A 15,969-nucleotide genomic window follows, 5' to 3' on the forward strand; every position below is an offset into this window, starting at 1 on the left:
AATTCTTGAGTTATCTAAAACTCTAAATGACTTTTCAGAGTTGTGCCAAGACCTGAAACTAAGCTGTTTTGTCTTAATCTTTACATCACAAAAGGAAGCGATGACACACCTTAATTGGAACCTGTTTTTTATCTTTCTCATCTGATACATTCTTTTGAAAAGCTTCTGCTAAGGTCTCATAAAGCAAGGTTCTTCATATTTCTGAAGGCAGTATTCCTTATGTTTAATAAAAGTTTTCTCCCAAAAGATTTATTTGTTGCATTTAAAGTACAAAAACAAATACACAGATCCAGATATTGAACCACACATACTTATCTATACATATATTATTTATATGGGGTCGCAAAGAGTCGGACACAACTGAGCGACTGAACTGACTGAACTGAAACCCATCTGTACATTCTAGTGTATCTACCTATAACATCTCTTGAATAAAAAAGTCACGTATCTTTTAAGAAACAAACTTGGTAGTAACACTGCCATTTGGAAGGATAGTTCACAGGAACAGGAGAATTAACCAAGTAAAAATCCAGTATGTTTACTTGAACTTAGAACAGTTTACAGGAATAATGAACAGATGAACCTACCATCAAAGTCTTTGGGCCTAACAACTCTAAAAGAAAGGAATTATGAGAAGATATTTTATACGGTTAATTACATCCTAAGAGAATATTCTGATTTGGTTTTTGAAGAAAAGACTATCTCATCAAACAGCATAGCATTTCTAAGTCTTATTTTCTATGAAACTGTAATAGGCAACTATATCTGTTCAAACTCGTCACACACACAAAAAAGTATATTAAACTGATTACTAACAAAGATAACCAATTTTTAACATTTTGTCAAAGTCAGTTAAAAAAAAAAACAGTTCAGGAGAAAAGCAGAAATTTTAGACTTGCCAGATACAGAATATGTGATGTCTCTGAACAAACAGACATCCTCCTGATTGTGGAGACAAAGTTATAACAGCTTCTTTGTTCTAGAATGTCACCCACTCCACATGAAGACCACAGGATACTAGGGCTCAGATGCCCAAACATCGCTACTCCAGGCACTGAACTTTCTCAGTGCCTAATCCCATAACTGGAACACACACACATACACAAGAGAGAGATGGGTCATTATCAAAATCAGATTTATATTAATGGCGTCACAGTAGCAACACAAAAGGTACTGTCTCATTTCCATAGGAAAGATTATATTTACACTATACACTTAAGTCTTGAAACGAGAATCACCAAAACATTCAATCCAATAATCAACGAGGTTGCTGAGGGTCCCACACCGTCAGGTCCTGATTCAGCAGAACAAAAGTCCCTCCTTGGCTGCCAAGCGCTGGCGATGGACTTTGTCTTGCTGCAGCTCTTCATGATTTGGATGCCAGAGTTTCATAATGACCCTTTCAATGTTGAGAGCATATACGGTATGGGTAGGAATGACTTCCCTGTGTACCTGGGATAAAAACATCAGCACGTCTCCAATTATACTTCAGTATACTTATTTTTCCAACACAGAAAATGAAAGTAAGGTTTATATCAACAAAACACTCACACAAAAGACACAAACCTGTTAAGTTTTGAGCCAGAACTTAATAAAACCCAAAACAGATAACAAAAAAAACAAGGAAATAATAAGGCTCTGAAGGAAAAATAAGGGAACAAAGAGGTTTTTTTGTTTGTTTCCTTTCACTGGAAAGGTGAGGAATGGGGGAGGTAAGTTAGGAAGGATTCCTGAGAGCAGGATTGGAAAATAAGGCTAGTATTAATGGCTTCAATAACAAAAACTGAAAAACAAAAGTCAGGAAACGGAAAAGCTAGTGAATATCTTTGTAGACTTGAAGAAACTTTGAACCTATCCATAAATCTAGATAAATCTTAAGGTGCCAAGAGTTACCTGCAAAGCTTCAAAAAGGTCGTACATGTTCACTGGAGGCAAAGATGCGGGCAGTGTGTCCCCCGAGCACGCCAGCAGGAGTGCAGCCTGCTGCTCAGCATCGTCGGGGGGCGGGTGGGACGCTGGGTTCTGACCAGCACAAGGAGCGGAGAGGGCTGGAGGGCTGAAAACAAAACGTTCCAGAAACGTTCCAGTAAGAAAGAGGGAACAACCAGAACCACTGAACACCCAGAATAGGGACGGTCTGCTAGAAAACTTCTTATAAAACGTATCTCAAAAGGAATCAGAAATCCAATTATTTTTCAGCCAGTGTATACATGAATAACCTACAATTTTCATTTTTAAAGGCAGCCCATCCCTTAGGCTGGAAATAAAATGCAGTGCAACTGCATTTACCCTCCTCCCTCCACAAGTGTCAAAATATTTGTTAAGTCATGATACAGAGTCAAAATTGTTTCCTGCCCTTAAAGAGCTTCTAGGTGGAAAAAAATAATAGAGCCTAATTAAAGGAAAATGAGATTGCAAACTGACTTGGAGAGGAAACGAAAGACAACAGGATCAAAAAATAAGAAGCAAGGAAAGATAAAGCACAAAAGAAGCAACAGGCAAAACTGGAGGGTAGAGAAAATACACCCAAATTTTGCCAAGCTCGCCAAATAGAACCCAGATATAACTGGGAAGACAAGCATGATTTTTGTATCATAATACAGTAGAAGATAAGCTATGCCATTCTGGAGAACACAGAGGAGGTGAAACAGTGAGGAGGGAACTCGGAGGAAAGCACAAGTGGAGTGTGAGCGTGGGTTTCGGCACCAGACAAAGGCAGCCCTGATGGAGAAACAGGTGGCCAAGAATAAGGCAGGAGCCTTCCAGGGACAGGCTGGCAGGGAGAGAGGGCGGCTGGAGGCCTGGCAGGCTCAGACACTGCTCCAGCACTCACCCAACACAAGGGGCTGTTTTTCTCTAAAGACGAATGACTCACAAAGGAGAACAAATAATAGACAACAGACATGCTTGAACGAGGTTGAGAAAGTAAATCTTCACCTATGGCAGTCTGAAATAGTGAACCCAATTTAAGCCAGTGCTCTCCAAAATGAGCCTTGTGAGTTGTGTCGAGGTCTGCAGAGCCATGAAACAAGCACCAGTACCAGGCCCTCCCTACGGTGTCAGCACCGTCTGCTCCGACTCCCTGCTCAGCTCTCCCACCACACACCCCACCACGATTGTGCCACCGGCCTTCCCTGCCGGTTACTTCTTTCCCATCACCACTCCAGCCAGCCTTCCCAATCATACTTTTTTCTCCCCCTCTTCTCCCTGAAGAGAGACAACAAAGGGAAGATAATCCAGGTCATCTCAGAGGGATGTTTCAGGACAGCATAGGGGTCCTGGGAGCCCACAGTGCAGAGAGGTTCCAGAGATCGGAGCTGAAAGACCAGATCTGCACAAGAGGGTGCCAAGAGCAACTGATGACACTCAGCCCAGGCCACCATCGTGAGCTCCAGCTACAAATGCCAGGTAAGGATCTGGAGACACACCCACCACTGCTCCTCCCACCATCAAGAAACCCAACCCTGACCCAATAATCACAAGTCACATCTCCGAGTGACAGCTGGCCCACTCCCACCACCAGGAGGTGCTGCCCCAGGAGCCTTCAAAATGCACTGCCCTCAGAGAGTGGGGCCACTCGCATTAAACCACACGCTGCAGCCAAACTCTACAACTTTACTTTTGATCTACAGAGTACCAAAGGAATTCACTAGTTATATAAGAAAGCAACTTGAGAAAATAAAACTGTACTGCTCTCAGAGATACCCTAGACTCATAGAAACTCAATAAGCAATTATTTAACAGTGGTCTATTATATAAGAGTAGCATAACCAACTAGAAAGGATAGATGCAAAAATTGCAAGTAACTTCATATACCTTTCTATTAAGCTGTTGTAAGCTACTACACTATTCTTCAGGTATGGCTGTGGGGTCACATTACTACCAAAGGCATATTTAAAATGACCATCACGTAATCGGTAAGCTTTCCTTCTTGACACAACTGATGTCAGTATATCTTTAAGGTGATTCTGTAAAAACAAGAAAAAAAAATGAAAAATAGCATGAACTTGTCTTAAAAGCAAACCATAAAACTTCCATTAACCAAACAATTGTTTACTGGCACTTAATGAATGGAGACGTGAGAATGGCAAGGAAGTGCTGAAGCCAAGCGAATGCTCACTAGAAAGCCACAAGCCACACCAGAGCGGCACAGTCTAGCCAAGAGTAAAGGGCGATGACTGTTTTATTCAGCTCTACTTGAGATGAGCCTGCTCTACGGAAATGTGTTAAAGTCTTTACCCCTCTAAATTGGCTCCCCTCTCTCAAAAATGATTTTCAGATAGCTTTAAATAGAAGTACAAAAACAAGTTATTTTTTAAAGTAGCGAACTACCTTGAAGCTTGTTTGAAAATGGTACAAAATGTTTTAAGATCAGAAATATATTATAGTGCCCAATCTACTAAAATCCTTGCATAAACAGAATCCTGGCTCTCTCAAAAGCCACATAAAAGACAGCTATATACAGGAAACAAATAGATATCAGGTATTTGACATCTCTTCACCTTTGCGGACAGCCTAAGAGAGGGTTAGAGACTGTCTGTGAAAACAGAGACAGACGAGTCCCAGACTACCATTATCAACAGCAGAGCCAGGGGGCATGGTATTTCAATTATGCCAATAAGATCACCTCACGTCAGGACATCAGGGTACCGTCTGTAGCTTAAAACTTCATGAGATAGCTATTATAATCTCTGAGGTACAGGCGAGGAAACAGAGGCCGAGAACCGAAAGGAAAGCCCCAACGTCACCTGTCAGTACCCGTGTAGACCCCAGTGTACGTTTTGTCTAGTGACTGAATGAGTGAAATTAACGAATGAAAGGGTGTGCTGAGACAGAATCCCGCAGTTTGGACACCACGCCTAATAATGCTCTTCAAATGCTGTGCCACAGCAAAGTCAAGTGATTCTAATCTTTAGGATTCTCAATCTCAATTTTTTGCTTAAAAACTGTCCCCTTGTTAACAAGTTAAACATCAAAAGTGTTATGGCACTCGTAACCTTTTGAAAAGCTTAGTCTGTTAACTGAAGGCAACTGTTTGGATTGTGATGTTTCTCCCCTCAAGAGAAAACAATTTCAGCAAGGCAATTCTGAAATCAGAGTTACATTTTAGCTCTTTTCTTGCAGTACTAACTCTGAATAACACACACAGGCCTGTCACATTCAATCGATAGGAGTGTTTTTGACACCAGCAAACCAACCTCCACCGCGTAGACCACAGCTGAGACAGCCTCCTCGGTGACGTTGTCCAGCCCGTGTTCGTAGGCAGTCACTATCATTCTCCCTTCAAGCTGACCCCGAGTAGGAAGCATCATTGTGTGGGAACAAAGTTTCAAGTCATCATCATCCTGGGGATCCTTTGCCACAAACTGCTGGGCTCCTGAGAGGGGATTCTGAGGCTGGAATCTATGCTATAGGTAAGAAAACTTTTCAAAATTATTCATTACATGGCAAGTAATAAGACACAAACAAGAGTAACCAATGAATTGGACCTGCGATCCTACAAATTAATGCCATCAAAACTAAACCACAAGAGTTTAAAAAAAAAGGAACTCATGTACAAATAATCACAGATTCACAACCATTACATATCTATAATGAAGATATGAGTTAAGGGGAATAGTAGTAGTATGCATAGTAGTTTATTCTATTTAATTAATTCCTTAGATATCACAGAATATATGGCTCTGTGCTAAAAATAACAAATGGGGAGAAGGAGAAGATATAAAACTATTTTCAAACAAGTCAAAACATTTTAAGTACACTTGTAAGTAAGCAGATTCTGAACGCAGAAATATACAGTGAATGTTTCAGAAAACTGTAAATTTCTGTTACCAACATAACAGATCTAATAACAAATATTCCAAGATAATGTACGCTAGTATAACTCTTCAGTTACATTATATTCCACTAACAATCCTCAACACAGAATCTTTTTAAGACAGCCATTAGTTTTTTAAAAAATAGCCTTTCCCAATCTTTTCCACTTGTAAAACCCCAGCCTTGCTCTGGGAGATGCTGAGAGCACATTTACATTCTCCATCATCAGTAGGAGATACGCCTCTGTAGCTTTTGGTTAAGTCCAGCTCACAAGATTCTGTAGCAAATATGGCTTGTCCTGTTTGAAGTCTGTATTATAAAAGCAAGTTGCTTTTCCATTTTCCAAGTACAAAACTATTTCATATCAAACATGCTTTTTTAAAGCAAGTATGCCTCTCTGGAGATGCTGATGCCCTCCAGATTGAACATTATTGATATAAAACATGGAGCAAAAAGTAGAAGTAAATAAATGTTTGTTGATGTTAATCAATAAAGTATCCAATCAAATCTATAAAAGGGATAGGGAAACTTTGTTCCCTGGATATAAACCTGAAAAAGCAAGTTATTCTGAAATGTTTACAAATTGCATAGTCCAATGCCTTCAAGATTTCTCTGAGGATCCCCAGAAGGCTCAAGGTTTACCAGGGCATCACCAGGATCTTGCTGGAGGCCTCTAGGCCTCCTGGACCCTTGGAACAGAAGTCTTCAATCTGGGTAACATTATTCACTCCCAAAGATATTTTAGAGAAAAAAAACACAAGTATAGTTCTTGAATCACTGAAAAATTATTATATACTAATGACAACATATTAATAATTACACAGTAACAAACCAGAAGTATAAAAATTCAGACACTTTGGTAAAGAGGGTTTCAAAGATTGAGTCCCAATTTCAAATTCAATAACATCTTTTCCTCCCCAAATAACGTGTTTTTCTCTTCACCTTTTTTCAACTTTCCTACCAGAATTGTAATATTCATTAAAAAACTAAAGCCAGTTCCATCACAACAGTTCTTAAATCAGTCATTACCAAGATTTACTGAAGAACAACCTACATCAAATTTCTGACGAACAGAAGAAAGCTTTTTCTTTCCCTTTGGTTTTCCAGGTTTGGCTGCAGAACCCCCTGTCCAGGGTAAAGATCCAGCACCCTCTGTGAGACAAAAAAATAACAATCATAAGAGAAAAGAATGACAACTGATAACTGCTGAGTTTTGTTTTCCCTTTGGGTTAAAGAAGTATGAGATGCTCAAATGATGAAAATAAACAATAAATGCTTAAATTCAGGTGTCTTTCTGCTTCTCTAAAAAAACTTCAAATTCTCTCAAATCACTTTTTTTTCTTAGCTGTAACCAAAATTGTTCTTTTAGGAAGACAAATTTGTTTTTCACGTTTTTAATTGTCTATAGGGTGCTTGTTTGCTTAATAGTAGCAGTAACATTATGAAAGCAGGACAGAGTTTTCTAGTTCAAGACAGCAAACTGATCACATGTATTTGTCTCCTCTCTCTTCCAAGACCCTACTACTAAAAACAACAGTAGGAAAAAGTAAATGGCACGTCCACAACAGAGACTAAAAGGAAAATGAGTGGCAGACCAAGATGAGATCCCACCAAATTCCAAGGATAGGCTAAAAAGGAGCCAACTTACAAAGTGGACACATGGAAGCTACGGCCTAAGCCAGGCAAGCTTGGTGAAGAGGTGGAACTAAGTTAACCTGACCAGTCGACATCCATATAGAATCTGAATTTGTAGTTGAGTCCACTGGAAAGCAGGAAGGAGAATACAGCTACAAACAAGATTAATGGAGTATCTATGTTGAAAAGTCATCCATACAAATGCCTTCCCTCACATCCAGGACTGAACTCAGTACAACACAAAAAAGATGGGTCCCCTGATCAAAAGTTAAGAATTTCGAGACAACCCCCGTACAGCACCAAGTCAAGTGCAGGCCCTTCCGAGTTCACTGGACAGTTGTTCCTGGCCCCACGCAAGCAGTCCCGCTCACCCCTGTGCACAGGGGGGCATACGCCACAGGAGGACGGAGAACTCTTCTCTAGTTAAAGCAAAACAAAACTTCTTGGCTTTACTGAGGTGGCTGGCATGGGTGCTGGCACCCTCAAGCACAGCCCCACTGTAACACTGGCTTTCTGTCACTCTAAAGGGCATCTCCAGGCAGTTTTATGCTTCATTCTTAAACACAAATCATCAGACATTTGATAGAAATCTATAACACGGTAAGAAAGACCAAGCTAAACAAACAAAAAAATCAAAGTTATATACACTTGAAAAAAATATCCCAAAGAATTTTAAGAAAAAAGACAATGCACATAAAGTGTCTAGGACACAGCTGTTAGTAGTCAACAAATAATACCATTAAAACCATCTTTCTTGCCTGGCTTCGAGAAATAGTAAGCAATTTGACCACAATTATCAACACACACAAAAATTATATTTCTATATTATACTTTTAGTAGAAATCATCTCTTTGTTGCTAACAAATATTTTAAGAAAAGATATTTTGGGTGTTTAATGGAGAAATAATCTCTTAAATTCCAATGTATCTTCATTTATTTTTAAACAACCAACAATAAACATTCAAGAGTATCAAAGGCTTTAATTAAAATCAGCCATCTACATTAATATCACTTCACATTCTTTTGGCATTTTTTATTTCTAAGAGAAATTTTACACGTTCTTTCACCTGCTTTTTTATAACCATGTAGGGTAGATATTACGGTCTCATGGATGCTCACAACATTCAATAATTAAATATATCATCTAAGCTAGTGGCAAAACTTAAACTTGAACCCAAGTCTCCTGACGCCTAGCAACCAAAGTTTTTAAGTCCAATTGTCCCAGTGAATCTGTTGGGTGTGTGGCAAAAAAAGTAAGATCCAGCCTCACAAAATGTTGGCTTTTCTGATCAAATTAAATTTTAAACAACACAGTGGATTATCTTTATGATCTAACAGGCAAAAGTCCACTTCTATTTAAATTAAATAAAACATCAGGCATAGTGTGGAACGTGCAGCAAGGGGTACGGTGAGGGGTGGAGAGCAGCCTCCCTGCTCTAACACCAGTCTCCGTAAACAAATGCTCTTTACCACTCTTCCCAGCAAGGTACAGCCTTTAGGATATCTTATGTGAATTCTCCATCTCACAACAGAGCTTAGCAGAGGGAGATGATACAAAATACTAGCCATGTCTAGATAAAGGAGGCTTCCCTGGTGGCTCAGATGGTAAAGCGCCTGTCTGCAACGTAGGAGACCTGGGTTCGATCCCTGGGTTGGGGGAACCCCTGGAGAAGGAAATGGCAGCCACTCTAGTAGTCTTGCCTGGAAAATCCAATGGACGGAGGAGCCTGGTAGGCTACTACAGTCCATGGGGTTGCAAGGAGTCGGACACGACCGAGTGACTCTACTTTCTCTAGATAAACATGGGCTTTTAATAAATGACCATCAGAATTACCACAGGCCCTTTAAAAGCAACAACAAAAACCAATAGTACCTGTAAATACAAGAGCCCAGGATAAGCTTTACCATGAGGCAAATTTTTAATGTATTTATTTGGTTTTGACTAACTGATTAAAATAAGATTGAAAGAGGTGACTTGTACCACTTAAACCTCCAAAAAACTAGGGGCAAAAAATCATTGTCTGTACCCATTTTCTTAGGCTGAAGTGACAGATTTGGCTTCCATGCACCTCCCTACCATGGTGCTATTCACTACCTTTGTTCTTCACCAATAGTTTGCCAAACACAGGCTGACGCACTTAACCTTCCAGGTGCTAATATCTCACTGAATTAAGATCAGGAAAACCCAAGTTCTCAACACATGCTGTGGTTTCTCCTCACCTGGTGTACCCTCCATACATCTCTGGTGAACCTCTTCTAACCACCAAATGCCCTCTCTTCACTCTCCTCAGCTTCTTCCTCCTGACTAACTACTCACCTCCTCACCTCTGGTTTACTTAAGTAACTGAAACCCAGTAAAGCCCAAAAGTCAATGTAAGGACAGTGAAATTACCTGCTTTAAACAGGTCCTATAAAAGAATCAGCACTTTATAATAAAATCTGTCTTCTAAGAACATTTCATTTGCAAACACGTCTGTTAGAGGCAGCGAGAGCCTGGTAATACACCCGAGTTTGTGGCTCTGCTGACTGACATCCCTAGAGGTTACCTGCACTCCCTTACCTGGTGTAGACACCAAAATCTGACACCGCGTGAGAATGGCCAGGAGGAAATCGTTGTGAGAGTGGACTGGAAGAGGGAAGATGGCCACAAGTCAAGCACACGACATTCACAACATACGAAACCACTGTTTTAGTCTAGTTTCTAAAGACTTTGGATATCCCCTACTCTGCCATTCTTTACATTTACTTTTAAATATCCACATTATTTAAATGACCTTACATACTACTAAAACAAAAAAATTTTTTAACTTAATCTATTGCAGATCTGGGAAAACTTCAGAACAGTAAAATAAGTCCCCAGATTATTTTACCATTATCCTGTGTGAGAAGTCTATGAGCTTCAAGGTCAAACTCTTCTTTGCTGATCTTCTGCTTGAACCACAACTTTAAGTTAGCCCAGTATCTGCAGAGGCAGAAGCAATATTAAGAACCTCAGGTTTTGCTTCTTCCCCAAGTTCACTTTATCTCCCTCAACTCCCAGAAAAGAAGGAAATTTTGCATTCCCTAATGTTATGGACTGAGTTGTGTTTCCACCCAAATTCATATGTTGAATCCCTAACCCCTAGTACGACAGAACGTGACAGGGCCTTCAAAGAGGTAATTAAGTAACCTGCTTATTTAATTTAAATGCAGAGTACATATGAGAAACGCTGGACTGGATGAAGCACAAGCTGGACTCAAGATTGCCAGGAGAAATATCAATAACCTCAGATACGGAGATGACACCACCCTTATGGCAGAAAGTGAAGAAGAACTAAAGAGCCTCTTAATGAAACTTTAAGAGGGGAGTGAAAAAGCTGGCTTAAAGCTCAACATTCAGCAAACTAAGATCACGGCATCTGGTCCCATCACTTCATGGCAAATAGATGGGAAAACAATGGAAACAGTGACAGACTTTATTTTGGGGAGCTTCAAAGTCACTGCAGATAGTGACTGCAGCCATGAAATTAAAGGACGCTTGCTCCTTGGTAAAAAAGCTATGACCAACCTAAACAGCATATTAAAAAGCAGAGACATTACTTTGCCAACAAAGGTCCATCTAGTCAAGGTTATGGTTTTTCCAGTGGTCATATATGGATGTGAGATGGACTATAAAGAAAGCTGAGCACCGAAGAATTGATGCTTTTGAGCTGTGGTTGAAGAGAGTCCCCTGGACTGCAAGGAGATCCAACCAGTCCATCCTAAAGGAAATCAGTCCCGAATATTCATTAGAAGGACTGATGCTGAAGCTGAAACTCCAATAATTTAGCCACCTGATGCAAAGAACTAACTTATTGGAAAAGACCCTGATGCTGAGAAAGATTGAAGTCAGGAGGAGAAGGGGAAGACAGAGGATGAAATGGTTGGATGGCATCACCGACTCAATGGACATAAATTTGAGTAAGCTTCGGGAGTTGGTGATGGGACAGGAAAGCCTGGCGTGCTGTAGTCCATGGGGTCGCAAAGAGTCGGACATGACCGAGCGACTGAACTGAACTGGAGCAATCAGGGTAGGCCCTAACCCAATGAGACTGGTGTCCTTATAAGAAGGGATTAGGATACAGACAAGAGACAGCAGGCAATAGCCAAAGGGAGAGGCCTCAGAAAATAACAACCCTGCTCACACCCTGATGTCAGACTTCTAGACTCTGGAATGGTGAGAAAATAAATCAGTTGTTTAAGCTTCTAAGAAGCCAGAATACCGTCAAAAGAGGAAAGTCCTCCCTAAAATGGACTGAGCAGTAGTCACAGAATCTGACCTATAAGTCAACCAGCTAAAAACCATAGCTGTACCTTTCCTTCCTCACTGTTGCCTTTCTAAAGGACCTACTCTCCAGAAAAACACACTTAAAATTATTTTAAAATATTACTAAAGTTGTCAAATATTGTTTATTTGAAAGCTGCTGAGAGTAGATCTTAACAACTTACTGCTCAAAGACGTAATAAGTCTTTTGTTAACCTGAATATTATTGACCAGAGTGTTTCAACATTCACTTACATAACAAATAGATGGTCATAGGTGTTAGCTTCTACAAAAACCCCCAATCAATAATGTATTAAAAGTTCTCATCACAAGAAAAAAATAATTTTTTAACTATGTATGATGAGAGACATGAACTAGACCTATTGTGATACCACACTGCAAAATATATACAAACACTGAATCATTAATGTGGTACCCCTGAAACTAATGAAAAGCTGTATGTCATTTATACCTCAATTTTAAGAAAGATTTATATTTTAAAGTTTCTGTGTTTTATAGATTGAGGAGTGCAGTTTTTTAAAGTGAAAACCAACCACTAATCATAAAAATTACTAGTTAACTGGTAGGAAAAAAAGGATCCAATCTTTTATACCTTAACAACATTATTAAAAATAGGAGTAAAGTACTTGATTTTTCACATCCACACCCCTTGTTTTGATGCTTAAGAAAGCTATTCCTCATTCATGAAACAGGACTAATAATTACTTAGCACATGTTTTTACAGTACCTTTCAATTCACGATTAGCTACTTTCTAATGCTCATTTGAGAGTCCTAAACAAGACGGTTTAATGCTCTCACTGTCATCATTATATCCATGGCAGTTTCTCCTGCTGTCCTATACACCGATCAGTTTAAGTCTGGCTAACTGTATATATGTAATTTTTTGAGTTCCTGTACTCCCCACCCCAACCCCACTGGAGAAAATTCATAACTTTAATGGAGCCCTAAAGTTTCCCAAGACCCATTTCATTCAGCAGCAAAACAAGTTTAGTTCTAGAACCTGGTACAACATTTCACCTGAGTCAAATTTATTAGTCAATAATACCTTCTCAATAGCAAACACTTACATGATTCCTCTGCCTTTTTAAAGACAAGAACAACTTAAAAGTGAAATAAAGTGCCATAGAAAAGCAAAAGTCTTTCCTATCCCATTCTATACAACAAGAGAGGAGAGTAACATGAGAAAAACTTCATTATTTAAAAACTCTGTGTTCCTATTTTACAAGAAAGGATACTTTCAAATACTTCATATTTGAAGTGAACTAAGGCAAGACTCTGCCAACCTGATGCTATCTTTTCAAACTTTACAGCCCAAATAGCCAGCGCTGGCTACCTATCATGTTGAAGACTCACTTCCAATCCTGGCCCCTGTATTAACTCGTTGTATAGCCATGGACAACTGATTGTTTTCCTTAAAAATAAGGAAAACAAAGTAAGCCAGCCTCTAGGATAATGGGTGATGAGTATAAATGGATCGGACTAGGAAGCACTGCAGAAACCTGGGGAAAATTAAATAACATATGGCTAAATCATCCAAAACACAAAGCACTCATTTGAACCCAACACTCTACTCAGTACTATACAAAGTGAGTAAGCTAGCAAAGCTTGTGTCTTTCTAGAAGCCGACATGGGCAGACAACCTGACATAAAGGATGTTAGGACAACAGCATAAAACAGGAAACAACTCATGCCTGAGATCCTTATATACCTGATATATTTTATCTACAAACAAGAACCGCATTTAAATGGTCAGGCTGTACAAACCAAGACAAACTACTCAAGTAGGATATGTGAGAAAATATTGTAGGACAGATTGCTCAACCAAGAAACACTTTTTAAGGAGCAGAAAGGAAAAAAGACAATGGAAAACATTAATATAGAAAAACACTGTACCACTAACTCTTCCTAGCACAAAGGTACATTTTGATTGCATTCTTAATGGAGATTCAGCTACAGATGCACCAAATTTAGCTTCGGCATCTGTATTTGACCAACATCTGATAGCCAACATTGATCTTTAAAGACCAACTAGGAAACACTAATTTCAACATTTCTGGTGACCTGTGTGAGAAGTGTGGCTTCATAGAGGGCATCATCGCATCTAATCAGTCAATTATACACACGAGCCAAGTTTACTGCTGCATGAAAACATTCACTTTCAAATATTTGTAAGCATCATAAATATAAGAGTGACAAGTCTATTGTGCTTAAAAAGTGTAAATTTCAGCGGTATTACAAAAATAAGCTACAGTAATTAATGACAGTAAAGGCTATTTTACTCATTAAAATAATTAAGGATTTTTAATTAAGCAAGCAAGGAAAGAGAAAGAAAGTCAACATGCATATTAAACTATAACTTCAGGTAAAAATATTTTATCTTTGGGAGTCAATTAATGTTTATAAAAAATTAAATAATTATGCCCAAAATAACATATTAAAATTTAATTCCAGTGTTTCTAGTTTGATTTATTATTGTTCCTAATACTAATCTTTAAAAACTATATTTTGTTTTTAGTTATTCCATTTAGTCCATCGGTGTTCCAAGAAGTCTTACACGGGAATTCTGTGTATCTTGGTAAGACAAAAAGTAGACTGCCACATCAAAATTTCACAAGAAGGAAAAACCAAAACTCATGTATGACATCCAAGTAACTTCAATTCAGTGATAATAAAAAAAAAAAAAATTAAAAGATAAGAAGGAGAAAGAGTGGAGAAAAAGAAAGTATCCCCCAAACACCTTGCACCTCTAGAAACATTTCCAAGTGAATGCCTACTGAGTACTGCAAAATGTACAGAATATCACAAAAATCATCCGGCAGCAACAACACAGGCATTATAGTCTTAAACGTTTAAAATTGGCTTCCAATATTTTAGAAAAATAAAAATGTAATCATACTGTTCTGAAAATTTCCAAATTTGTCCTGGTACTTCGGAGGGTTCCTCCTATGACTTTGGCTTTGTCTGAATTACTGATTTTACACTCAGCCATTTCGGCGATTCTGACCCAACTATGTACTCGGTCCCCGGCTATAACCTGGGTGAAAGTCTCTGGGAGCTTCTGGGATCCTTTGCAACCCCCCGGTAAGGTTTCAGAGCGAGAAATTAGACACGAGGGCCCCAATACTGCCATGACTTTTGAACAGTTAAGATCTCTGTCCTCTCATCTATCAAACGGGAGTGATAACTGTACCTACCTCAGATCTCTGTTGCGAGGATTAGATGAGATAGTGCATCTAGAGCGCTTAAAAGGTGTTCAATAAATGCGCGCTACTGCTATCATCACTGTAACTGCAGCAGTGTTCAGTGACTACTTCACGGAGGGTCTGTCTGCCTTCCGAAACGGCTTTCTCTGTCCTACCCACAGTTCCCGCGCAACACCTGAGCTCAACAAGCCTCCGCCTCCACGGAGCCCTCCGGGAGCCGGGCGCCTAGAGACGCGCCGGCTCGGACTAGGCCGCTGCTCAGCCACACGCGTCCCGCACTCCCGCGCCCCCGCCGCAGCCGCCCAACAGGCCCTTGGGCGTGAAGGCGTGGAGGACGCCTTGCTCGCCGCACCCAGGACAGAGCCTCGGGGGAAGGCGCCCGCCCGGGTCCCGAGCAAACCGCGGAGGGCGGCCCCTCCCGCCGGGTGCGTCGGGGCTGCCCGCCGGCCCCAGCCGGAAAAACCCACAGGCCCCACAGCCCACGACGCGAGGGGCGCACAGGCCCAGCGGCCGCGTGGAGTCACTGCACGACGGGTGGGCAGCCAGAGGCCGGGGGAGCGCCCGCGCAGAGACGCGGAGGCTGCCTCTGGGGAGTTCTTACTGCTTCACGTTGTCCCCCAGGGCCTCGCTCAAGTTCTTCTTCGCCGCCTCCAGCTCGCTCACAAAGGTCGCCATTGCTCCCCACGCACCAGCCCGACCTCACACCTCTCGGCCGCAGCGACCAGCAACCGAAAAAACAACTCCACGAAGGCTTGGGCTGCGGCGACGCCGCCCGCTGCCGTCTGCCCCGCCCCCAGGAGCTCGGAAGACCTGTGTTCGGTTTTCAGCTCCGCCCGCCTTGCTGAAGGGCAAGCGCTGAGCCGAACTCGGCGTTTCCGCGGTCCTGCAGCCCCCGCCCCTCGCGTCGCGTGCCCCGCCTCCTCGCGCTCCGCCGTGCCGCCGCCGCCGGGCTGCAGCGCCGCCTGCAGGGCTGGCGCCTCCTGGGCCCTCAGCCTTAGCGCTGCTCGAGT

The 15,969-nt window shown here is 41.0% G+C and overlaps 1 protein-coding gene across 1 annotated transcript; it reads right to left on the reverse strand.

Annotated features, from left to right (window-relative positions):
* Positions 514–15,808, reverse strand: TADA1 (transcriptional adaptor 1). The gene is made up of 8 exons (XM_005677087.3): positions 15,561–15,808; positions 10,323–10,414; positions 10,013–10,078; positions 6,872–6,969; positions 5,199–5,408; positions 3,817–3,968; positions 1,894–2,056; positions 514–1,452 (listed from the first exon to the last, which is right to left on the reverse strand). The coding sequence occupies exons 1-8, from the start codon at positions 15,632–15,634 to the stop codon at positions 1,300–1,302; spliced, it is 1,008 nt and encodes a 335-aa protein (XP_005677144.1). The 5' UTR covers positions 15,635–15,808; the 3' UTR covers positions 514–1,299.

The sequence above is a fragment of the Capra hircus genome, chromosome 3 (assembly GCF_001704415.2).
Source record: "Capra hircus breed San Clemente chromosome 3, ASM170441v1, whole genome shotgun sequence".
NCBI lineage: Eukaryota > Metazoa > Chordata > Mammalia > Artiodactyla > Bovidae > Capra > Capra hircus.